Source organism: Varanus komodoensis, unplaced genomic scaffold (genome assembly GCF_004798865.1).
Source record: "Varanus komodoensis strain SLA01 unplaced genomic scaffold, ASM479886v1 scaffold12, whole genome shotgun sequence".
Classification (NCBI taxonomy): Eukaryota; Metazoa; Chordata; class Lepidosauria; order Squamata; family Varanidae; genus Varanus; species Varanus komodoensis.
Genome location: NW_025335349.1, coordinates 5,738,033 through 5,763,750, shown reverse-complemented (window position 1 = coordinate 5,763,750; position 25,718 = coordinate 5,738,033). Strand labels below are relative to the sequence as shown.

Sequence of the window (25,718 nt, the reverse complement as noted above, 5' to 3'; positions counted from 1 at the left end):
TGCCTGAATCACTTTTGGACATTTAGGAAAAATATTTGAATATTTTCAAGGGAAACAAAGGAATGTTGATAAAATTCTCAGGGGCATTCTGGAGTTTTTATCTCAAAGAAGACAGTCGTGTAAATTGTGAGTAAAGCAGTTTTGTAGGTTTCAATTGCTAGTCCGTTGTATTGGGAACTCTGTGGGAGTCCAGTGCTGGTGAAGATGCTCACCATGCAGAGTGCTAAGTCCTGGGACCTACCATATTGAAGAATTATGTTTAGGCAAATGAATTTAGAGAAACAATGAAGGAATTCTGCAGTAACTTAAAACAGTTTTGAGGCAGATAAATTTCTGGAAGGAGTTCTTCAAGTTTCACTTTGACAACCACATGTGTGGTAGAAAAAGACACTAGAAATAACACTAATGTCATATTAAAGAGATCTCTAGCATGTGTACCTGTCCCTCACAAACTAATTTAACATGAAAGTGAGCATATTTTAAATCACTAGGAATAATCAGTGTAAATCATGGTTATATCAATTTCTACTATCAGGAGGTAAACTCCAAATTCCAATGGATAAAGCAAAAGGTAACAAGATAATGTGAAGCCCCCTAATTTTAAAGGATAGATATTTTGGTCTGTTAAAAGTTATTTTTACAGATTTCACTGAAATGTATTTTATTCAACTGTTTTAGCTTATTTGATGTTCTACTGAAGCAATTAGGTCTGATTTCAAAGGGTGTGTGACTGGTATATCAATGTTTAGCTTGTTCTGCCCGTTTATTCAAAACAAACAATATCAACATAATACTGACAGAAGAGTGCCATATATTCAGCTGGGAGCTCTGGACTGGAATGCTGTGGACTGTACACCATATGTAGATAAAAGTACAAATAATTATAATTTATTAAACATTTACATAGCACTTCAGAGAGTCCAGGGAGCTTCACAAACATGATCTTTGTAATACTTACAACAGCCCTTTAAGGTAGATCAGTATCATCCCTGTAATGGAAATGGAGGTGGTGCTCTGACAGTAAGAGACACCTGAGTTCAAGAGAACCAAAATTTCAGAGGCTTTTCTCCCCCATATTACAGTCCCCCACATAGTAATACTGACAGCACAATCCTATACAAAGCATATTCAGTGAGGCTGACTCCCAGGTTGGAGGGTTTAAGATTGTAGCCTAATTATCTAGTACATACAGAGCAGAAGAGAATTTTTAAGCTGCATTTTAAAAATAACATCATTATGCTAAATGTTATTGTCCTTTTACTACTCATGTAACAGCTTAGCAGTTCCAACACATTTCATGTATTACATTACACGAACAGGGAAATATTCTTCAAACTAATGTTATATCTTTATGGAAAGAATGTAAAAGTTTAATAAAAGAATAAAAATGTAATTTAGTGTAAAACTGAATATATCCTCTCCTGCACACTGTGAATGTCTGGAATTAGAATAGTCAACATCCTTTTTCTTTCAATTATCTTTTAAGTATCTTACAAATGTGAGAAGATGAGGAATTAGTCACAACATGATACAGAAAATCAGATTTTTTAATATTTGTCACAATGCAGTAAACTGCTGTTATAAAGGCTTGTGATAATGTTTGTTGTTAATTAATTTCTTGCTATGTACTCCTGTCTGCTGACATGGGTAATCCACATGCACTGAATGTTTGCAATTTAATAGGTTCCACTGTTTATCCATGAGTGTTATCAGCCTTGTTAAATTAATTTTAACATACTAGCAAATAAAGGTGGATTCTCCAGGCTTGAGAAGAGGAGAAAAAACAAGTAATGCAAGCTGCTTCATTCTAGCTGAATTTATATCTTTCCAAATATTAAGAGAGACAGCTGAATGGTTACTCTGCAAGCTTTCTGGCTTTTGGAAATGATTTAGGAGGCTATCGGAAATATTGAGATGCAATTGTTATTAATAAATCAGAGAAGGTTGGTCCCTTTTGCTTTTGTCACCAAGCAAAATGAGGCTGAATTTTCTGCTTCACAAATTTCAGGCCACCTCATTATTAAGAAAATATGACAAGGGAGCCGTAAAACTGGAATATTTAGCCTGATTGATTCGTTGCCCATATAAACTGATAAATGGCACACACTTGTTATGGCAGGTATTGAGACCCAGGAGAACAACACTGTTAAGAAGAACACATAAAGGCCTACCATAAAAGGCTTAGTACTTCCCAGATATCTATCCTTCAAGCCAGAGATTGGATCTATTTGCATGCTACCAGTCCAGATTCAGAGTCTTACATCACTTTAAATATAATTTGACAGCTCCATTGAATCCCAAGAAGGGTATGTGCAGAGGGCTTCAAGATTGCAGTTTTCAGATTGCCAGGAAAGTAAATTAATATCTGACCACTTTCCATTCTCATTGTTACTGTTGTCATGCAAATGGATTGATAGTGTACTATTTTCCAATTTGCTACCATTTCTGTTCTGTAACAGGGAACACACACTGTCAAGCCAGAAAATGTTAAAAGTTAAGCTTTGTAATTGTTCTCTCTCAGGGGAACAAAAGAATTGTGCAAGTGGGGAAGTGAGAGACCATTTAAGGTTCCCAGGCAACCAGAAAAAGCAGAACTCTTGCATACCTTCATGATAATATACAAAAGGTAAGGGCAACAGAATTATGGCCAAGCACTACTACATTAGAAAGCTTCCTCTCACCCCTACTTGGATGAAGAACCTTCTTGGCCTCAAAGTCATAGAACTTAAAATGTTCAGTGGATGAGATGATAAATTCCACAGATTTCTAAGAGCCACAAGTAGAAGGTAAGTAGTTACTGGCCCTCCTCTGCAAATGCCTGTCAATGAGCACACACGACTTAATGGTATGCAATAATAGTACTATAGCAACTTATCACTGCCTGCAAGCTCTTGCCTAGAAAGAATATATTTGGATTTAGTTTGCATTTGATTTTCTCATGCAGTGTCACAGTGTGCGGAGTAAACAACCCCAGACTTAGGTTTTAGGGAGGCTCAGCAAGTTGTTCTAGGTGGGCCCTGCCAGGCTGCATGCGGATGCCAGGTTTGGGTGAATACAAGATACAAATGATTGTAACCAGCGTGCGTTCCTGGAACTATACGAAACATGAACATACAGTGTATGGTAAAACTCTCAATTCCCCTCTCCTTTCTGCCATTCCTCTGTTTTTTCCAGCTTATGGCTGCAGCTGAGATTTTGGTTAGGGAAGGGGGATGAGGGATAAGTAAAATTTGCTTGTTCTTATTTGTTCTTAAATGTATGAATTGCGTTTAAATAATTAAAAAGAAAGTAAAAGATGCACAAATGAAACAGTACATTTTTCTGATTTGTTTTTTCAGTTCAGCAACAAACTGAAAAGTAAGTAAGGCCCACTGGGACTTGTTCTTCCAGCAAGAGAGTTCAGAATTGCAGACATAAGATGTATACCCTTGAGATAACAGCTGCTGCATGTGCCCAAGCAGTACCACTTATCACAGTAAGAATCTATGCGTTAAAATGATCAGACGTGGCTGTAGTATGGGGCAGGAAAAGCCTGGAAAGGACATTTGGTATGTCAGATCTGTACAGAGCAGGCAAGAGCTTCCTTTTAGGAATAGGAGACCGGCAAACTATGAGGGTGAGTTATAACAGGGTGCAAGAAATAGAAGGGCAATTGGTGATAGCTATGTAACTTTTACCACTACAAATAGATTTAACAATGAATTCAGTAGAGCACCAAAAAACCAACCATCCCTGAGTTCTATGAGTGCTTTGTATGAACTCATTTTAAAAAACCAGTGCACAGGACATAAGCGTCATCCTGGGGAGAACCGTTAAAAGCTACTACATCTTCCCGTTATTAAGATAAACGAACAACATTTTCCTCTGATTACAAATCATCAAAAAAAATTGCTGGTATATGTATGTAAATGCACACACAATTTGCAGCACTAACATGGAACTGTGATTAGGATGCCCAGCAAATTAGACTGGCTTAGATAAACGGACCAGTTTTGCAACATGGCTTTTCTGCAAAAGGGAAGACTATAAGATGGTTACAGAGTCATTTCATGGGAAAGAAAATACAGGGCATATAGTTTGACCTATCCATACCAGAAGAATACAGACACTTGTATCTGATGGTATCTGTCCGCCAGAAGAACAAATGCCCCTCATCCCATACACATGCCCTGACATCTGCTCTAGAAACTTGGAGGACTTTCCAGATTAGACCTGGAGTGTATGAGTGAGGTGAAGAAGTGGAATTAGTGGAAGTTTGCTTATATGACATTCGATATCATTTGAATAAATAATATAACCTGGACTTTTCTTAGAACCAGGGGAAATGTTGAAGAAATGAGGTGGGAACCTGGGTTGAAAGGCAGTGGAGGTATTTGATTTAGGCTCTTCATTACTAAAAGGAGGGCTACTTTTCAGATATCCAGGCAAATACAGAGTAGTATTTTGGACCAACTATGGTTCTTATAAAACAGCTTTAGCATAATGAGGCTGAGTACCCTGGCCTGAGTTTGCATTCCAAGAGAATATAGCTTAACTCTGTACAGCTTGCATTAAACCTTCTAATGCTCCAGAAAAAGAGAACAAAAATTCTTCCAATTATACCTTCCCGCCACTAAATTATTCTGTTTCACTTGCTGCAACTGCAGGGTAAAGATCACTTGAGGAAAACTGTTTTCATTCCTCCAAAGCACGCTGAAACAAAGGGGAGAATTTAAATATAACAGTAAAGCTCAGAAAAAAGATGCAAGATTTTATTTATGAAACTTTTTAATGATAATTACACAAAACAACAAGAAAGTGTGGAAAATGGCATCACCAGCAGCTTGCAACACAATTGGGGAAAAAAGAGTATTTATTTGTTTAATGTAGCAGATTTCTTCCTGTGGTCTCAAAGCAACCTTGATGTAGTTGCATCTAAGTGTGCATTTTTTAAAATAAAGCTATCCTTTCTGTACTGTTATCTAACTTTGTGTTGCTTGCTGTCTAATCTACTATGATAAACTGGATATTCCGCTCTATCGCGTAACATGGTAAACAGGTGGGAAACAGCTCTGTATTATCTAATGGTGCTTGGCATTGCTGCAGGGCCTAAATAAATCTCTCTTGTCTTTCTTTCTGATTAATTTTCCAGAAAAACAGAATCCAGCACATGTGTGAGTGTTTTGTCCACAAGTTCTTGGCTTTGTTCCCTGTCTCAAGTATCAGATATTTCTAAGTAACAAAAAAGGGATTAACCAACCATGTGCCCAACCATGTTGTTCCCACTGATCTAGGAGGATTTTGTAAGAGCTTTCACATGTAACTGTGAAGTGGTGAGCCATAACCCAATCTATCATTTTCAGAGATACAGCCAACAGAAATTTAGGATGTAGTTCCTGAGCTCACCCAGGAAACATTAGAGACCCCTTTTAGTGTTTCTTTTTTAAAATCTGTTTCCATATGACCTCTTAAAACTACATCAGAGATAGTCTTTATGTATTTATTGGACAGTTTTCAATTAACAGAAAAGAAATAAGTTGGCTGACATACTATATGAAGGATTTGAGATGTGTTTTATTAATTACATAGAAGAAATTAAATGCATACATCTGCCCTCTCTTCAAAGAGATCCCTCTCTTACTGTGTTTTTACTGCATATAAAATGAACCTGAAATCTCTCATGGTTAGGGTTACATGGACCCTACACATTACTCATTATGGACCAGTTCAGATGCAATACCAAACCCGTATTTATTTTACATTGCAAAGCAGATGTAATTTCTGAAACATCAAAGTATATTATGGGCCTGTCTAACAAACCAGAATTGCAATCCTGAATAATCAAGTATAAACCAAGGAGATGGCAACGTATAACTCATTGTGATAGGGAAGCAGTCAGACCGTACAAGGAAGGGAATGAGTGTGCAAGAGTCTGGTCTGCTCACATAACTTAAGCCATGGCCCTACAGTGTACTGAGCTGAACTGTCTTTTCACACCTAGGACCACAACATGGCATTTCTTCCTCTGTGTGCACCTGCCCTTCCACAGAGCAAGATGCTCATATGTACAAGCTTGCTATACGAACTAGTCTCCTGCAGTCCAGTACCAGAAAGGTTTGATGGCAGCAAGGAGACATATCACATGGTGGGACATGGATTTGCATACTTGGACCCGATCAATGCATGGAGGAAGAGCTACTCCACAAAAGCTATTTCACATAGCTTCCATGTCCATTATATTGGAAGAGGTAGCCCTGTAAGCTTCAGCAATTTTGACTGCCCATGGACAGATTAGATAGGTACAGGACTGAAATGGAATTTGGCAAGGTGTCACAAATGAACAGTTTGCAGATTGGATTAGCCACCACATGGAAGCAGATCAAAATTTAAATGGCTTTCATGTGAGAACCGTATCACAAAAAGAAGCCCTCAGGGGAACAACAATACCTATTAATTAGGAAAATGTGCTGCACTTCAAACTCCTACTCAGACTTTAGCATCCCTTTAGTATCAATGGGTCTGCAAACACTCCCTTCTTAAATTAAGATTCTGCAAAGTTGACCAATATCTCCAGAAGCCAATTCCAGTAGGACTGCAGAAGGCAAGCCATTTATCGCGGTTCTATCTGGGGCACTGGATGACTTTTTATTCAAAGTATAATTCCATGACTTCAAAGGTGAATGTTTTGTATAGGATCATAGATCATGAAATGGATTCCTATTCAGCCTAATACAGCAGTTTAGTAGCTCACTTGATGTTGTGCATTTCTTTTCCCCTCAAGTGCTCTTATTTGCACATCTTGGATGTCTGCTCTAGATGAGGTTGCCCCAGGGTTCTGTTCATGAAAATAAGCTACCTTTGTCTTCTAGCAAACTGGGCAAAATGCCAAGCCAGTTTATAGGATATCCTTCAACACAAGCCTTGTTGAAATGTAGTATTTTTTGGATTGTGTATGAGGAGTAGAATAGCAAGCAATGTTTGGAGCAATAACTACAGCATATGGAATTTAGATTCCCAATGCTCTTTTCTTCATTGCTGAGGCATAATAGAATGGATGGGTAGATATTATCCTCCAGCACAGACACTTCAAGAGTATATGTATATTGCATTCTCCTAACTAGCTACAGAGGAAATATCATATTCAAATCTTATTCAACATTATTAGGAAGATGGTGATAACATTTCTAAAGATATCATCAGAATGCTGTTATGCTTTCAGCAACACACACACACACACACACACACACACTCCCACTTACTCTATTCATGCATAACCTGGAGGTTGTTCAAGAGGGTGAAATTGCTTTGCTTGATGCTGCTCATCTGGTAGTAATACCTTCTGTTTAAATATGCTTAAATCTTAAGATACTTTTATATTAGTCTTACAAAATAGGACCATAAGCTTAATAAAGAATGTTCACTCATATTAAATGGTAAGTAGTTTGAACATTTGCTTTTACTATCCTAAAGAAAATATTCTGACTATATAGAGATAATAAATCAAAATGTTATTTAATATTTTTCTTGTCTGCTATTTTAATAATTTCTTATGGATGTGGGTGTCCAAATAATATTCCTAGGAATACATTCCTTTTGTCTAACACTTGAGGACATAATCTTGGCCTCTAGTACTTATCTTTCAAAAGGAATTAAATCAGTCTAACCCACATACAGAATGTGAAATGATTTAAAAGAGGTGTGTGGGGAGGAATTAAATGTAAATTATATCTATCCTCCTGGGAGGCAGTGTAGTCCTAGACTTGTTTCAATGTAGTATATGACAAAGCTGGGCCACAGTGTAATGCTACATAAAATGAAATATTCATTTAATTGTGGAAAGTTTAAAAACTGAATGCACTTTGTTCAATATTTTGGCAAAGCAACAAACATGGGCAGTTTTTCTGAGAGAACTGGACATGTTCAGCCTTGAAAAGAGAAGACTGAGGGGGGACATGATATCCCCCTAGAAGTACCTCAAAGGCTGTCACAGAGAGAAAGGTCAAGATCTCTTCTTGCTGATGCCAGAGTGTAGGACACAGAATATTCAATTCAAGTTGCGACAACCCAGATTCAGGCTGGACATCATCAGGAAAAGCTTCCTCACTCTCAGAGCGATATGACAGTGGAACCAGCTGCCTAGAGAGGTGGTGGTTCTCCCACACTAGAGACATTCAAAAACAAACTGGACAGCCATCTGAGTGGGATGGTGCAACAGCAGGGGGCTGGACTCGATGGCCTTCTTGGCCCCTTCCAACTCTACTATTCTATGTTCCAGGAAAACATAAATGCAAGACTTTAGGACAATGGTTTAGAAACCTCACATCTGCTTTGTTTACATTATATGTATTCTGTGTATAAGCAAATGGGTCCTTGTGGCCCATCCTGGAGTTAAAGTAGTTATGAATTTTAGGTTGTATCCAACAAAAAAGGCTAATGTTTCCTATTTGCATGGTTTACAAAACAGAACCTTGGCTGCCCAGCTATAACAGAAAAAATGTAGTTTTAGTACCCGACAGTCCTGGGTTCAAAATGTCCTATAATGCTTCCAGGGATACATACAAAACATTCAACACCACACTGGACCTATTCTCACATTATGCTAAAAAAATAAAGCAGGGTGGGTTGTTATTTGCTCACTAACTCAAGTTAGCCTTCCCATCTGCTCTTGGCATGTATCCCAGGACCCTGGGCGGCTCTGCTACATCATCGACCTTTCTACTATTGGTATACTCCCTGTGCCAGGTATGTTTTGGCTTTGTCAGCTCCAGAGGCTTTTCCACTGCCACCCACCAGATTGCTACTTGCAACGACTTTTGTGTGAAGTGTAAGTTAACCCAAGCATATTCCTTTCAATAAAAGCCTTCTACTTTGCCTGCCGGAGGAGAGGCTTTTCTTCACCCTCCTCTGCCACCTGCAAGGAGTTTTCTGATCATTGAGAGCAAATGCCTTCCTTCCCTCCTCTCCCACCTGCATACACGTTTTTTTTTTTTTTTTAAGTGTTTGGCTGCCCTTCAATTCTTTTTTTTAAAGGCTTTAGCTGCTGCTTGCAGCTGCGGACATTCCTCTTCCTTGCAGAGCTATGCGAGTTTGTGTGATTATCCTGTCTCTGGGTAAGCATGCAGCACCCCGATTCAGGACCTTGGCGATTTGGAAGCAGGGAATTTAAACTTTCCCCTTCCTGCTTTCATGCTGTAACAGCTCCCACGCCACGTGTTCGGAGACTCTCCATCCCCTTCATTTTGGCATGAAAATGGAACGGTGTACGGTCCCGAATCAGGGTTGCACAGGCTTACCTCGAAGTAAGTCAGGCATGCGTGCATAGCTGTGCTGGGAAGAAGAATGCCTCGGCTCACAAATGTGGGTCACCGTCAACTGAAGCACCAAACTGGAGGGGGAGGAGGGGGCAGAGGGCACTGGCGAGGGAGGAGGGAGCCAGCCGTGAAATATGCTGTTGCCAGGCAGAGTTTGACTAGCAGGACTGTGAGGAGCGGCTGGATTTTTTTGCTGCTTTTGCCAAGTGAGTCGGTAACACTGGAACAAAGAACGCGGAAGCCGCCTTGCCAGGTGCCGGCAGCATCCTGAAAACAAGCCACCCTGAACAGGCAAAAAGCCTGCCAAAGGTTCTCAGAGTGGCCTGGCCATGGTTAACAAATGCACCGCAACACGGGGGGCGGGGGGGGGAGGGTTCCTACCACGTAGGTCTAGGATTTCATTGAAATGAATCATACTTATTATGCAACATCGATTTCCATTCTGGAGTCAGAATGGGGGCAGCAGATCTTGAGATATGTTGATTTTACACAATAGCCTATGTATGCTTAAAATGCAAATAATAAGCACCTTGCTGATTCAGGAACTCACTTGTAATGTGAACTCTTGTATTAAAGAAAATAAAGTTCCCTGACTCCTATGCACTTCTTAAAATATGCATGTTAGTTGAAACTCTGTCCATGTTGTGATGGCATGCAGTGAAGTGTAAAATTAACAAATACACTGCAGTGCAAAACTGTGCACCATTCAACTTAACTCATAAATCATTTATATGAATGTCTGATAATCCTGACTCCTACATTTTCATTCAAAGTTTCAGCCAATCTAACTGATCTGCAGTAATTTTCTTTCCTTGGCACTTCATTACTGTTAACTTTATGTCTGATATTGATGAAAGAATAAAACACAAGTTTGCATATCAGCATATGTACTAGCATTGAAAACACATTATTCAAAAACAGAGTATTTCACATGGTGGTTGTTCTTGCTGTTTTAATTGTTCCTTATTAAATGGGGAACTCTTTAGGCTCCAGTGCTATCTACATTTACTTAGCAGCCAGACTCTGTGAACTCAGACTTACCTTTGAGCAAAGATGCGCACAACCTGGGCATTAAGTCCATTTTCTTAAATCAAATGCAGTCCTGAGGCTGCAGACCTTTACCTGAAAGAACAGCTGCTCCACAGTGTCCTATTGCTTTTGGTTGGTATAATATAACCAGTAGTCGGGCCCTGTTCCTGACTACGAGGAGTGGAGAAGTTGCCCCCCGAAATTTACCACGGACCAACATGACAGCTTGATGCGGAGGCCTTGCCAAAGAACAGCTGTGACGAGCCGTTGCTCCTACATATTATAAATGAATATGTTTCTGCACGTATGGGACAAAGTCTGAGATGTCAAGCTTTTTCACCCTCTGTTTTCCTGATGGTTTCAGTACTACTTGGATGCTCTATAGGCTCGTCAACAGCTGTTTTGAGTAGTTTTGTCAGCAATCTGCTGATTGAGACAAAATTGCGTTGGCCCAGAAGGTGTAATATGCTAAATGAACCTTATACCGTTCCTGTTATTTAAAAAGAGAAAAAACCCAAATGAACAGATTTAGGAAAATTCCTTCCTCTGAAATGATTGTGTTGCAAGAGCACAGAGATGCCCCAAGTCAGGATGGAGTGTACAGGGGCTCCAAAGTGGGGGATTGTTATTTTGTGATATAAGATATTTTGTGCCCCAGTGAAAGTTAGTTTCTTTTCTCAGCATAAACGATGCTTAATCCAGAGCTGTAACTTGAGTCTCAGCATTAGCAGAATGGGTCAGGACAGAAGTACATAAATGATTCACAAACAGCTGCCTATGGAAATGGCACTCCTTCCCCCTTTCTGTAACATCTGAGCTTAACGAGTTGGTTTTTCCCATCTGCTACTCCCCTAAAATAGGCAAGTCTGAAGGAAAAGAGAAGGAAGGAGAGAAAGAAAAGCTGAAGCTCCATGGAACTTCCATCCTTAAACTATCTCCTAAAGAGCCTGATCATGATGGCATCTGCAGCAGGGAAAGCAGCACTACATAGAATGGGCAAGGTGATATTTTCCCTGGGTGCTAGATCCCACGCGATTCTTCTTCTGGAGCATGTGCATCATATGCATGTGCATATTCTGCACATTGAACAACGATTACTCTCAGGCACCAATGAATGCCCTTGCATGTTAGTTGTAAAGCAAAAACATGCGTACCTTGGGAATATTGTGTCTGCTTAACTCATTCATCCAATGTGTGCACTTAACATGTAACATGTATTGAGAACTTTGCTAGAATTAGAAGTCCATGGGTCTATTAACGAATTATCCTAAAACACACTACATTTTCTTTGATTGAAACCAAGTGGATCTTGCTGCAATTTAAGGTGTCTTAACTCCACTATTGAAATCTGGAAAAAATGCTGCCAAGAAAGGGGGTTTAGATGCTAGACCACAGCTGTATAATTCTACAAGACTTGTAAAATATGGGATGCTGCTGCTGGTGGACCCAACATAAATCAAGGCTTGTGTGGTTGCAGCTAAAAGAGACCCCTAGGACTGGGCTCTCTCCACTTCACCAGGCTAGATTCACTTTCCATAATCTGGCTCATGGGTAATCATGGCAAAACGGCAGTGACTGAAGTCAAGTGGAAGACGTGATGAGTATTTCATCATGATCACAGCAGCAAGGAAGAATAGGAAGAACAAGCAAACCAAGTTAATGGGTGCCTGTATACTGGATACAAGTCAAATGGCTCAGAAGACAGAAAGGAACAGCTGGAGCACCTGCTTCACATGCAGCAAGCTGCCGCCGCTGCCACTGCTGTTCTCTTTTGTTTATATGTGTGTTACTAGAGCAGTCTGAAAGCAGGATGGGGAATTTGGTGTCTGCTTAGCTCATGCATCCAATTGACTAAGATTACCATTAATAAAGGCCGGAATTTGCTTTGCAGCCAAGTCAACCTGCTTAATACTTTTAGCTGATTTTTTTTTAAATAAAATGCCTACCAATTTGAGAAGCAAAGGTTTAGCCTAATGGGCTAGGCTGCTCAGAGATTCATCACAATAAGCTTCATGTGCTATAATAAAACCTGGCATGAAAATATCCCATGTTCTGTCCAGAATATTGATGTTCTGAAAGATTAAAAATGCATGAAATTGCTTGGTCAGTGAGAAAACATGTTATTGTAACAGCAACATAAAGAATTTGCTGTATTTTCAGGACTATTGTCATAGTCTAAATATAGCTCCCTAAGGTGGACATTTTTAAACAATAGTGGCTAGTCTCATTGTCAATCCATTATGACCTACATGTTAGCCTTTGTGTTTGAAACAATAAAACAAAAAGCTCCAATATATGAACCTGCCTTGCACTCAACCAGACACTGGACTCCCAGCAGCTCCTCAGGGATGCAGGAAGGAATCCTTCACACAATCATTTTAACTGAAGATACTGGGGAGCTAAACCTGGGTCCATATAGGTGTAAAGAATGATGAGGAGCAAGAAGAGGAAAATAGAGTTCTGTTTTGAAAAGAATTTGCCCAAATTTGAAAGTTTTTTTATTTAGGGCAAGAAGAATTTGAGGTTTCAAAAAAATCAGTGTGAGACAAAGTGAAACTGACGGGTTTGCCCATCCCTTGGCCTGAGTAATGTGCCCAAAAGAGTCACCCTCAAAATAAAAGGAGAGCAGTCAGATCTCATCGCCCTTGAGGAGAATTTCAGTCAAAATACATTTGACACTCTTGTTGCTTTTACTCTGCCAAAAGAAAATGCAAGCACCAGCTTGTGGTTTGCATTTCCCCCTCTAGATTAAGTTTCTGCTACTGTTTATCCTTTTTCTTGGATTTCCCTATAGTCCTAAAACCCGTTTCATCACTGTACAGGAGGTTAAAAATGATACCATGTCACCTCCTGGAAAAGAGAGACTTAGGCCAATATTTTCCTCTGTTTCAGATTGCAAAAAAATGAACTTTCCATTGTATTGCATTTTGATCAAATTCTTTTAATCAGTGTCAAGGGGTTCTGTAAGTCACCTTGAATGCCCTTTTTGGTTAGAAAGGTGGGGTACAACATAAAAACAAACTCTGACATCTAAGACAGAATCAGTTAAAGCCAGGCTAGTCCAGCTGGGCAGCTGTAGCACACATTCCCTGATTAAGATGGAAGAAATGCTTACTCCTGCGCAAGGAACAGAACCTCAGGCCCACAGGCCACATTGGGTATCCATATCTATAGCAGAGCTTACCATTTAAACCCTCACCTCCCTCAGGGGTGTGGAACCTCTTGCCCAGTGGCCAAATCCAGCCAGTCCTCCTGAGTGCCCAGGTGGCCGTGCTCCCTCCCCTCCCCTCCCCTCCGTGGTTTCCCAGCCTGGGTGTGGTTTTCCTCTATCTCAAAGTGAGCCTGGCTCTCCTAAGGCTTAAGGACTGGCAGCAAGAGCTTTAAGCTGAACTATGTTGGTATATTGGCCCTTCCGTTTTTGCTTGTGGTCCTACCTACTACCTACCCATGACAGCTTCGCTGAAATGGAATTTATCCCTGAAAAAGATTCTACACCCCCAGTGGAAGTCATTTCTTTTTTCCCTATTTGTTGAAGCTTGGACTTGTCAGCCTTCCTATATGATCTTCTCTGAATGAAAAGACAAGAACAAGCACTGAAATCTATTAGGAAAGATGAGAAGGGAGAAAAAAGCAAGTCCCAAATCTAACAAAGGGCAAAATCAGTGTGAAAGCACTGTGTGCAATCCATAATGCAATCAGTGTGCAATCCATAATTTTGAAAAGCAAATAGCAGCTTTGGAAATGGACTGTGGCAGGGGAAGAAATAGTTTACTGCTCCTCTGTGTCTCCACATAGTTTGGAGGCAGTTAAGTAGCCTCCTGACTGCTGCTTACATAACAAAAGCATGCATGTTAATTATATGCATGAAATTTGCATCATGTCTCATCTGGCCCTGAGAATAAAAAACAAGGCATGTGATAATAAAACTGAAAGGGAGCAATGCCATAAAGCTACCAAGAACAGCCAAAACAGGAAACCCATTAAAATGCCTGGACAAATATACATATATTTAATCTGATCTTTTGAAAAGATTGCAGTTTTTGCACCAGTGAAGCTTCCTGAGGGAGACACCCCAAGCTGGGGTGCCAGCAAGGAAAAGGCCCTTCCCGTTGTACATATGTGTCCAGCCAAAGGTGGTACTGTGTGCTTCTGGGCCACCTTGGGCTCTAGTGATGATTGTCGAGTTTGACAGGCTCAGCCCTCCTCTCAGCTCCCACTCTTATATAGGAGAAAAAGAAAGCTTTCAGCCAGTAGTCTGCACAAGGTCCTGAACAATTTTGCCTAGCAGTAGCTTCGCCTGGTGCTCTCCACAAGAGTGGAACTAAGACAGGAGACTGTTCTGCATCCAGCTAAGCCCAGCCTTCCTGGCTGTAACTTTATTCTGCCCAAGCTTCTCTCTGCTTTGCCAATTGTAACCTTCCCAGACAAATGTGAGTCTACTTCATATGCTGCTACACTATCCTGCCAAGAAGTACTGCAACCACAGCGTGATTTCTTAGGCGTTCAGAGCCTAGCACTGGCAGGACAGGACAGCAATACTGGGTTCAAAGAGCATCCTTAAACTAAGTACCTCCTCTCTTAGGTGTAGTGCAACCCCATCCAGTAATGGCTGAACACGGATTCCCCAACCCTGAAAAATCACCAGTTCATATCACCTCTGTGTCATCTGGGTTTAGGTTCAAATTTATTAGCCCACATTGAGCCCATCAATGCATCCAGAAAATAGTTCAGTACCTGAAATCTGAGAAAAGGAGAATTCAAGGTGAGAATTCAAGGTGGGACATCTAACTCTAAACACTGAAATGATCTCACCTAGCAGTGTCATATAGATATTAAAGAGCATGAGGAATAAGTTGGAACCTTGCAGGACCACACAGTTCAAATGACATTACACTACTTTCTGGAAACTCCCCTGCAGGTCTGAGCAGAACTACTGCACCCTCAACTCACACAGCAGGTTCAATATCATTCCATAGTTAATGGTATTAAAAGCTGCTGAGAGATCAAGAATACTCAACAGAGTTACATTCTTCTTCCCTCTTCCCACTGAGATGGGAGAATGACCAAGACTTCTTTAGTGCCAGATCCCTGCCTCAGGAAAGATTTAAATAGATCCTGATAATCCAATTTCACCCAAGAGTTCCTGGACGGGAACAGTCCTTTTTGGATACCTTATTTCCAAAGGTCATGGGTCCAGTGTCCAAGGAATAATCTCAGTACTATATCTTTCAAAGCAGCTGATTCAGTCTTTCAAAGAGACATAAATCAGCTCCTGGATCAACACAGTCAATCCCTTTCCTTTCAGTGTAAGTAGCTAAGATGGGGAAGGGTCAGGTATAGAGGTGGTTAGCCTAAATGCTCTGATATCCGGCCACCTTAACTGGAAATGATACCATATAAGCAAACTGGACACCACCAGCAGAACCGTATCAGTGACGGCATCAAGGTCAGAGCAAATATGAGTGATTTTATCCTTAAGGTGCCTTGTGAACACCAGATCTTTGTGGATTCTAATATATCCTTTCTTCTCTAGATGCAATTGTCCCTTCACCACCTACAAAAGTTATCCTGAATAGCTACCTGAAGATGCAGTGGTAGTGGAAGTTAAATAAGCCCACTTGGTTATCATCACTACTACAAAGTAGCACAATGATGTCTTCCCACTTGCATATGTACATGTTCATTGAGAGGCTTGTGCCCTCTGCATTCAAGCTGCAGTCCATGTTAAAATTATGCACAGACTTCTAATGCATTACAATGGGCTGTCGGAATGCATCCAAGATATAGTCATACTTTCTTCTGATTGTGGATAGAGGGTTTGCGAATACTCTGGACCAACAGAAAGACGAACAAGTCAAGCCAGAGCTTTCCCTAGAAGCCAAAGTAATAAAAATGAGGCTGTCATAGTTTGTACACATCGTGAGAAGGCAGGATTCCCTGGAGAAGAAAATCATGCTAGAGAAGGTGGAATGCAGAAGAAGAAAGGGAAGTCCAAATAAGAGATGGCTCAACATCATAAAGGAAACCCCTGCCTTGAATTTACAAGAGCTGTCATGGACAGGACATTCTGGACGGCTTTCAGTCATGGGATTGCCATGAGTCAGAAGCAGCTTGATGGCACATAATAACAGTGCAGGGATTCCTATAAAGGCACCGTTCAGATAAAGCTTTCACCAATTTTCTGGAGTTGGCAGTGAATAATGAAGAATTCTTAACTAGAAACAGATTGGGGGTTCTCTTGCTGCTGCTGCTGCATTGGTCTCAGTGAGCACACAAAATAACCAAACCAAAATTTCATTCATGTTTGAAAGATGGGAGGACATCCTAGCTTTGTATGATTTATAAACAGTGGCTCAGACTCTCAATCTGCCATGTATGGAGAATCTGATGTTACAGAATGGAAGCTAGGGTGAAGCAAAGGGTGATGGAGACCTGGGAAAATACCCCAGTCTTACTATTATGCATCTGCTCAATGGTGCAATGCTGCACATTTTATTTAGATTTATAAATCCTAACTATCCTTTTGTTCCAGCACACTGGGAGCTTTCACTGGAATTTAAAACCTACAGCATCAGAATACAAATTCTGTAATATAATCAAACAAAGTAAAATACTCTGCCATAAATCACTGCTGAGAGGAAAGGGGGCAATGAATCATAAACCACCGTCAGTTAACACTATTTCCCTGCTACCGTTTTTCCCTCAGGAAGTTTAGAGAGAACCCACTGCAAAATGTAAGGGGAAAAAAGAATCCTTTTCTGACCTCTTGTGGGTGATCAGGTTAAGCTCTGAGGCAGGAGGGAAAAAAGCATCAGCCCCATAAAATGCATAAGCAGCATGCAGTGGTGATAGCCATGTGATAAATTACAGAACCGTAACAAATGGTACTTAGCATCAATCTTTTATGGTCCCACCTACTCTCAGATGACTAATATATCTCCTGGTGGATTGTTTCTATTACCGAAAATCTTTAAGCAGCTTTAAGGAACAGCCATTTTAAAACTATCAGTGAAATATTTCTTCACATGGAATTTGGAACACTTTCATTTACTAAGTTATTTTATGGCATTTTCAGAGGTTTCTAAAATGTATTACTGAAAGAGAACAGTGCTTTGCATGGGAGGGGGTGGAAGGGCAAGGCAGATATAGTAGCCTGCTCAAGAGCAGCAGGCTATAGGGGTTACTTCAGCAGAGGCAAAATTGTGCAAGCACCACTCTTACTCCCTTTGGGTTAAACCAGAACAAATCTATATACAGGAGAAAACAGAGAAGAATTCTCTTCAGCTGAATCCCTGGGCATGCTTCAAATGAGCATGTGTAGAACAAACCAGCCGCTAAATACCTACCTCCCCCAATCCCAATGTTTCTTCAGAAATGATAGCTTTTTTTTTTAAGTAGCACGCAAAATGGCAGTATGTATGTATAGCATGTTCCAGGCAGGTAGTTTTGAGCCAGTTGTGACAAAGCAACAAAGAGCTCTCCTGCACCTTGTTAGTTGTTAAGATCCCTCAGCATTTTTGCTTTTTTGCTTTTTGTGTTATTGTGGGGCAGTTTCATTCAAGGTCAGCCCCACACATCAAGTTCTCCCTTCTAGCTCTGTAAGGTGAGGCATGACTCGCTTTGTGTCTTGAGATCATTATGGTATGGGTTCTCCAGCTCCTACACCACCTCCCTGCATGCCTCTCTCCAGGTAGGAAACACAGAACCTGAGGTATGTTGCAGTGTGTGTTCCAGGAGTTGAATGGGAAACTTGAATATGGGCTGACCTTTCAAGTCTCCCATGTCTCTTGTCCACAGACAATTTTGCTAATGCTTTATTTTCTCATTATTTGTACAGAGGAAAGAGAAATGAGTGTGCATAAAGGGGATTTCTGTTTAATGCTTTCACTTAATATTGGTTTCACACCACAACCCTCAATATTGTTTTCAGGGCCTTATATTTGGAACTCAAGCATGGGGAAAGTATACTTCTGGGTACCTGACCATGTATGTAAACCTCCCCCACATATAAAGATTCATCATTCTCCTCCTGCAAAAAGAGATGCCATAATATTTAGTATGTATGTACATTATGTTCTGTATACCAAAATAACAAGGTATATGCATTGAGTCTTTTCTGTATTTTATTGCACCACATAAAAACTGCAGCAAACAAACAGCTGAAGAAATGGCAAATCCTTTCTCAGCTGAGTCACTTTCAGGACTTAGCGTACTATGACCAAGAGTTACTTCTGAGAGCAGCTTGCAGGACTGACTGTCTCTTGCAGGTGCTCACTCTGGCTACGTTTGCAAATGCAGTCATTGTTATGAGCTGTTGGTTCTTTTCACAGCAAGTAACCACAATCCATATCACTGGTTTATTATAGTGTTGGTCTGACATGCAGCGAGCAATCATGTTGTCCAAACACAGATGGTAAGGCTCACAGTGGCTTAAAGCTCACAAAAAGAGAGATCTTGCTACCATTTTTGCCAAGTGGCTAGCCAGTAAGTACAACTGAATCTGCTCCCTCAGTGCCCAAGTGGCACTTGGAGGCAGCTCTCAGAAGCTTCCTCCACTCATAGCTGCCTCTACCAGCCATTTGGGGCTAGTGGGGCCATCAAGGAAAAGTCGCGACCACCAGTTAGGCAAGCATCACTGACAGCTGCCTTCCAAATGCATGAGCAGCAGTTGGTGGTGGCCATCAGAGGCTCCCCCAATTTCCTCTCAAGCTGAAGGCAGGGAAGACTACTCTGTCCGTGGTGCTGCATGCTTAGAGCAGTGGTGTACTAGAGAGAGGATATCCCTGCCTGTGGCTCAAAAGGCCGCCGCTTGAGACAAAGGGAGGGATCCACTGTGTGCCAGCTGTGCAAGCCAAAAGGGCTCACATCTGCAGTGCAGGGTAGAGGATTGGTTGACCTGATCCTGGCCCCCTTGCTCTATATTGCTGCTGCCGCCGCCAGGCAAAAGGCCCCATATCAACTGCGCGGGGTGAACATTAGTCCAGCTGGCTGTGTGTCTGCCTTCCATGCATGCCATTGTGCTTCAGAACACAAGCCCCGTTTGCACAATGGGAGCATGTTTTTGCCTTTCTTGTTCCTGTTACATAGAGAGGGCTCATGCCCTGAGTGGGGCTAATTCCCCATCTCATCTGGGCAATAGGTAGGGGTCTGCCCACCGCAAGGGCCATGCTGTCCTGGCGAAGGCTGGAACATATTCTGCTCGTATTTCCGTGCAGAAGCCCTGCTTGTACAACACAGAACCCTCCCCTGTAAATAGTGTGCCCATTTCTGGGTGCAAAGTTTATTGAAAAAATTGGGCAGGCCCAGGCAGCTCCTCCTGTGAGAATCTGCCCATTTTCAAAGCATCGATCAGAATTCTGTTGCAAATGTGCCCTAAAGGATAAAGGAAATCCAACTGCAGCAAGGTTACAGCTTTTCCAGAGTATGCATAGAAAGAACGACAAGGGGAATAAATGTATATGACGCCTTCTTTGGACCCAGAACAATGAATAAAAATAAACCCCCGATGCTGAACTCTTCACAGTACAAGCTTGTACATGCTTGCTCAAAAGTAAACTCTGCTATATTCTAAATGAAGCTGCCTAATTCTGCCACCTTGGAATCCACGCAGCTTTACTCAGAAGTGTGTCTTCAGTGTTTTAATGGGGCTTACTCACCAAGAGCACTCAGGACTGCAGCCCTTACATGATTTGAATGGCTAAAAGGCCAAGCAGCCTGTTGTATTCAGTGATCGTTGAAACAGAACTACAGAGGAGTGTACAATGAATCCAAAACATCTAACATGGGAATAAAGACACAAACACCCCTAGGAAGCTTGCGTGATGGATTCCTTTGCATTTTCTTTACAATGATGCAGGGAGCTTTGATTCTGACTGTGAAAGTTAACTAATCATGTATTTGATAAACTGGAAACATTCTAGGTTATCAGTTCTGAAATCAATAACTGAAATTCATCTTATCAATCACAGGAAATATTACCCTTTATTATTCAAAAGGTTGAGGATGTACTCAGTAAAACACTGTGCAGCAGCGAACTGTACTAATGATAGCAGAGACAGGCATTTAATCCTGAGAAGTCATCTTGAAATCCTGTGCTGTACAAAGATTTCACTGTGTATCTATGGATTGTCAGGGACCACATGGGGATAATATATTTCTAACGGATCAATGCCATAATAAATGATGGGAGACAAGTTTGTTAGTATTATTGTTGAAAGCAAAAGCATGGTCTTAAAATGCAGTGTATCTGCAGCATTATGCATTTAATTCCATGTATGGCACATTTCCAGCACCTTATAATCAGGGCTTTTTATCTATTGGCTAGTCAAACATTTTGCTGTGATTTTTTTAAAAATCCCAAGTAATAGCAGTAAACATCTGTTACTTACGTTTTTGAATCATCCCATAGTGCACAATAGGGATTCAGCGTGCCCTGAAAAACAAGCAGACACACCACATCAAACTATGTTGTTTACCCACTGAGATAACAAAAATATACAGACTTTTTATGAATAAAAACAAGGAATTCATTTACAAAAGCTACTCATTTTATACTTCTTACTCAATAAACAAACATTGGATTTTTCTAGGAGTAGAAGTATAGACAACAAGAATATAGGCACCAAAAATTAAAAGTCAGATGTCAGATTTAAAGCTTCGACAACAGAACGAAGGAGAAAAATCCCATCTTGTCTCAGTATTTGGGTAAAGTGCCACAATCATGACTGACATTTTATGAAATAATCTGATACATGGTAGCATTGTTTGCTATCATGGCTCAGAATAGTGTTTTTTAAACAAACACTTATTGATTAAACTGGATCTGTTTTTAAACAAGCACTATTATTGATGGAACACAGGTAGCAATTATCATAGATACCGATTTTAAATAATGGTATTTTGACAATTAATGTTGTGCCTATTGTAAATGGATTATTATACAGCTTGTTTTTTCATGTAATGTATGGATTGAGAAATTGTAAATATGTGATCTTTATATGTAATAAAACCATGTTCCATTGTGAAATATATTGATTGTATGAGGTAGCAGGTTACTAGTTCACAAGAGATAAAATCAGTTGTACATAAACATGACATATTAGGATTGGTCAGACTTCAGGCTTGTGGAATTTAGTTTTTTTTAAATCACAACTCCAGGATCCATTAGCAAGAACTAGATGCAAGAGACATGATGAAGTCTTAAAAGATTTCTCTTTTGTTTTGAACGCCACTACTTGCCTGAGCTTCCACATAAAATCCACTACTGGTTATTCCAAAGCTTCATCATGCCAGCATCATAATTTGAGGCAGTGTGTCTTTTTATTAACAGTCAGAAGTGAGACATCCTTACTGATCTGTGGTAAATACCAGTAGGTCCCTATCCATCGTCTATCATTCAGTCTCCAGTGAAGAATAAATTCTGCGATTATGAAGCAACTAATAAGGTCCAAACTTTACTCCAAATCATTAATTACTGACTGGTCTTTTCTCTATCTGCCACCAGCCCATTTACCATACTAAACATTGCAAAAGTCTGCATTTTATGTTTTTTTTTTTTAATAATGCTCAAGGTGCTACTGATGGAAGAAAGGTTGTCTCCGCAGAGCAGCCTGTTGTCCCCTTGTTGGCTGCTGTCATTAAGAAACACTGCAAAAAAAGCACGTGGGGAACCATATGCTCCACATAGCTTTGCAATTTTGCAGCTGCAGCCCATTGAGAATGTATGTGAAAGCATTCCTCAAGGTTTTGTAACTTAGCTTTCTTCATAGATCAAACCCTGCTGGTAAAGTCCTCCTTTTTTAATGCCAGCTCCTGCATCAGCTGCCTTGTGTCAGATCAGTGTAGGAATGAAACAGATCAGATGACAGCTCTACTCCATCCTATGAGGGCAGCACGTGTACACGAGCCGGCTGTTCATTAACACCGAGTGTGACCAGTAGAGCCTGCGGCAGAGACCTGCATGGGCTACTCTGTGAGCACAGCACGGCTTCACCTTCCCTTTCATACACCAGCCTTGTTATTTAAATATGTGCAAAATTCCGGAGCTCTGACAAGTCTCTCATTGAAATAATGGATTTCAGCAATAATGCAGCAATGAGGAGTGTGCACAATGTGCTTAGAGCTGAACTGAGTCCACATCTGCATGTCTTCATAGGTGGCTGGCCATATCAGCTTCGACCTGTTTCGGGAAAGCTTCTGTTCTAATCCTAGCTCCTCTAATTTAACATGCTAACAAGGATATTCCTGGTTCAACTGTTGCCAGGTATAGGTGGATCATAGAATCGGTTGGTTGGAAGGGGCCTAAGAGGCCATTGGGTCCAACCCCCTGTTCAATGCAGGAATCAGGTCTCCCATCCAGATTCTAACAAGGGCTGATGCTACTTAGCTTCCAAGATAAGGCAGGATCAAGCACTTCAGGCTATGCAGATGCATAGGAATCTGCTTTCTCTCAACTTTGCCAGTTCCATCTACAATAGAATCATAACAATATTGGCCTGTCTTGCAGGGTTGTTGTAAGGATTATTGAAATCATATGTATTCCAGCCTTTGTATTAAAATTTACTGTTGAGTACAGTGATAGTAATGATGATGATCAGCATAACAAAAGCTGGCCAGGTGAGTAAACATTTGTAGACACACACTAACACAAACATGAAAATATCATTCATAATTTGTGGTATTAGGGGCTCTGCCCCTAAAGGCAGCCTAACAATAGCTTTAAATACCCCCCCCCAAAAAAAAAGCTTAGGCAAGGTGCAGGTCTGTGACTTGCAATATGAAGGTGTATTTAGCATTTAAAGGAACACTGTCAATGAACACTGACTTATTTTCAGTGGTGACAATAGTTTATAGAAATAAATCCTCTAATGCTTTTCACCTACTACTGCTTGTTCACTGTAGATAAGCCATTGTTATGTGACACCAATATAATGTTATACTTATGGTTTAAGTTTTTGGAAACCAGTAAACCTGAGTTGGAGTTTTGGTGTATGCTTTTACGGAAGCTATTATATGGAAGTTTGTCAAACAAAACCACTGTTAACTTGTAGGCTACAGAAAATGCAATGACATAAATATGATTAGGGATATATCTGAGTATTCATTCAGTGGTTTATCATGTACAGAATTCTATAGGACCACCACCTTCTCTTTAATGGGAGAAGCAGACCTGTAACCAGGGAGATCTGGGCAGGGAGCTTGGTGCCTCCAATTTTTATCTGCCCTCCTACATTTTTAGAAACAAATATTGAAATGTATTATGGTAATTTTAGAAAACCAGGAGGAAGGCCTACATTTCTCTTCTTAAAGGAGCAGATGATATTATTTTGGGACAGTGTGGTGGGATTTGCCTACATATTCATAATTGTAGTTGCAACTGAGGCTGTGCCTGAGATAAAGGAATATTTTAGCTTATGTGAACAATTGTACATTTTTTTAAAGAATGTGTATGTTGTACAAATTTATAAAGGCAATTCAATTCAGTTATGGCCATACATTCGGAGGAAGAATTATTTCCATACCCAAATTAATCAGTGCATCTTTCCCATATGATTTCTCATCTAAAAATTGAGCTGTTGGGTTCCTCAATTAGATCAGTAACTTTCTCTTCACTTTATTACTGAAATTATGCCAAAAGCCTGGGATATCTTAAACCTGTAACATCACTACTGCAGCAGAACAACACTGTAACCTGTTGTGTTGAGAGAGTTGCAAGAAATGAAAAATGATACTGTTTTCAACAGCACTTCTGCAGCTTCTGAGACCACTTGTGCATCAGCTGACCATGAAGCTGAAGCAAGCTTACTTTAACAGAGTGTAGCTGAGTTTTCCTGCCATAGAAGGAGAAAATTAGGAAAAAGAAATAAAACGCACAGTATAAGATGGGGGATTCCTAACCTGGCAATATTACATGTAAAAACGAATAGGAGTCGGCTGTGTGATGTGCATGAATAGAAGTATAGTTTCCGAATCATGGAAAGTGATAATGCTGCTCTTACTCTGCACTGGCCAGAGCTCACCTTGAATGCTGTATCCCTCCACAGACACACCTTTAGAAGGGTTTGAATATATGGGAACAAGTTCAGAGAAGCGTAACAAAGATGATTGGGAGAGTTGACACTAAGTCCAGCAAGGCAAGATTGAAGGAATTGGTTACGTTTACCCTTGAGAAGACTGAGGGGAGATAGGATAGTACTTTTCAAGTCCCTAACAGGCTGTCACACAGAAGAGAGCAGCAATCTGATCTCTGTCATCCAAGACTGTGGGACACAAAATAATGGGCAGAATTTAGAGCAAAGTTGCATACCAGCTGCATGTCAGAAAAGAGCACTCAGACAATGGAACCAGCTGCCCGGGGACATGGCTGATGCTCCATCACTGGGCCAAGACTGGGCAGCCATCTGTCAGGGATGTGTTCAATTGGATTCTGGAAGGATTTGGACTCAATGGCCTTAATGGCCCATTCCAACTTTGATTCTGTGGCAAGACTACCCCTGTTATAGCGTATTCTTGATAGTCTACTAGAAAGTTATTCTGGATTTTTAAAACCTTTTTATTAATAGATGGCAAGCTCTGTAGCAACTGTTGAAATTGCTTAGGGATGTTTTTATCACCACAAAAATAAGGGCTAAATGAAAACAGCTTACAATTTGATTTTTAAAAGGCATGTAGACCAGATAAGCTGCCCTTTTTCAGCAGCATCTGACCCCCTTCCCATCCCTGCAGAACTTTTAGGCTGTCTATGGGCTTGGGTGGAGGTTATCTAGATGTCATGAATTCTTCTATGGGGGAAAGCTGTTCAAAATACTCAGGACTCATAAATATTAGAGAGGTACAATGAGATATGACTGCTATTGCGTACCTGCTTCAATAGTGCCCATGTGATGAAGAGTAAAGGGGGCAGCACTACACATATATGGAACTTTTTACTGAGTATGAATGACTAAAACATGACATGAAACATGCAGGATTTGGAGATAAATTTTCCTGAGAAAAATACTTGCCAACAAGAAATACAAAATAGGAGTTGTTTGGGGGATGATGAGGTGTAATTTTCAGAAGAAAGAGATGACCTCTCTCTGAAGAATGTGGCTAATAGTGCAAAATGGTGTGCAGTGTATACTTGGGAAGAAGCAAGGAAGTCAAATTAAGCTCGTCTTTTCCTGTGGGAGTAGTTTGCACAAATTATCAAGACTCCTTCAAATTTGGTTTCAGCTCATTTTTTTCATGAAAATTTCCTTGGTGAACACAATGGAGGATCTATGCTGAGAGATGTGTGACTTTGTGGAATACGACCTTGTCTATTATCCTGGATGTAGCTTTTTAGTATCTACATGGAACACTCAGTGAAGTCATTCAAGGATTTAGAGTCATTCGGGCAATGAAAGTTTTATTTTCCTA

At 40.5% G+C, this 25,718-nt stretch overlaps 1 protein-coding gene across 1 annotated transcript in view; it reads right to left on the bottom strand.

Annotated features, from left to right (window-relative positions):
* ADGRB3 (adhesion G protein-coupled receptor B3) overlaps positions 1 to 25,718 on the bottom strand; it is a 499,090-nt gene that overhangs the window by 184,702 nt on the left and 288,670 nt on the right. Inside the window, exon 15 of the mRNA XM_044421464.1 lies at positions 20,708 to 20,751. Within this exon, the coding sequence (XP_044277399.1) occupies positions 20,708 to 20,751 (44 nt within the window). The remainder of the gene's footprint in view (positions 1 to 20,707; positions 20,752 to 25,718) is intronic.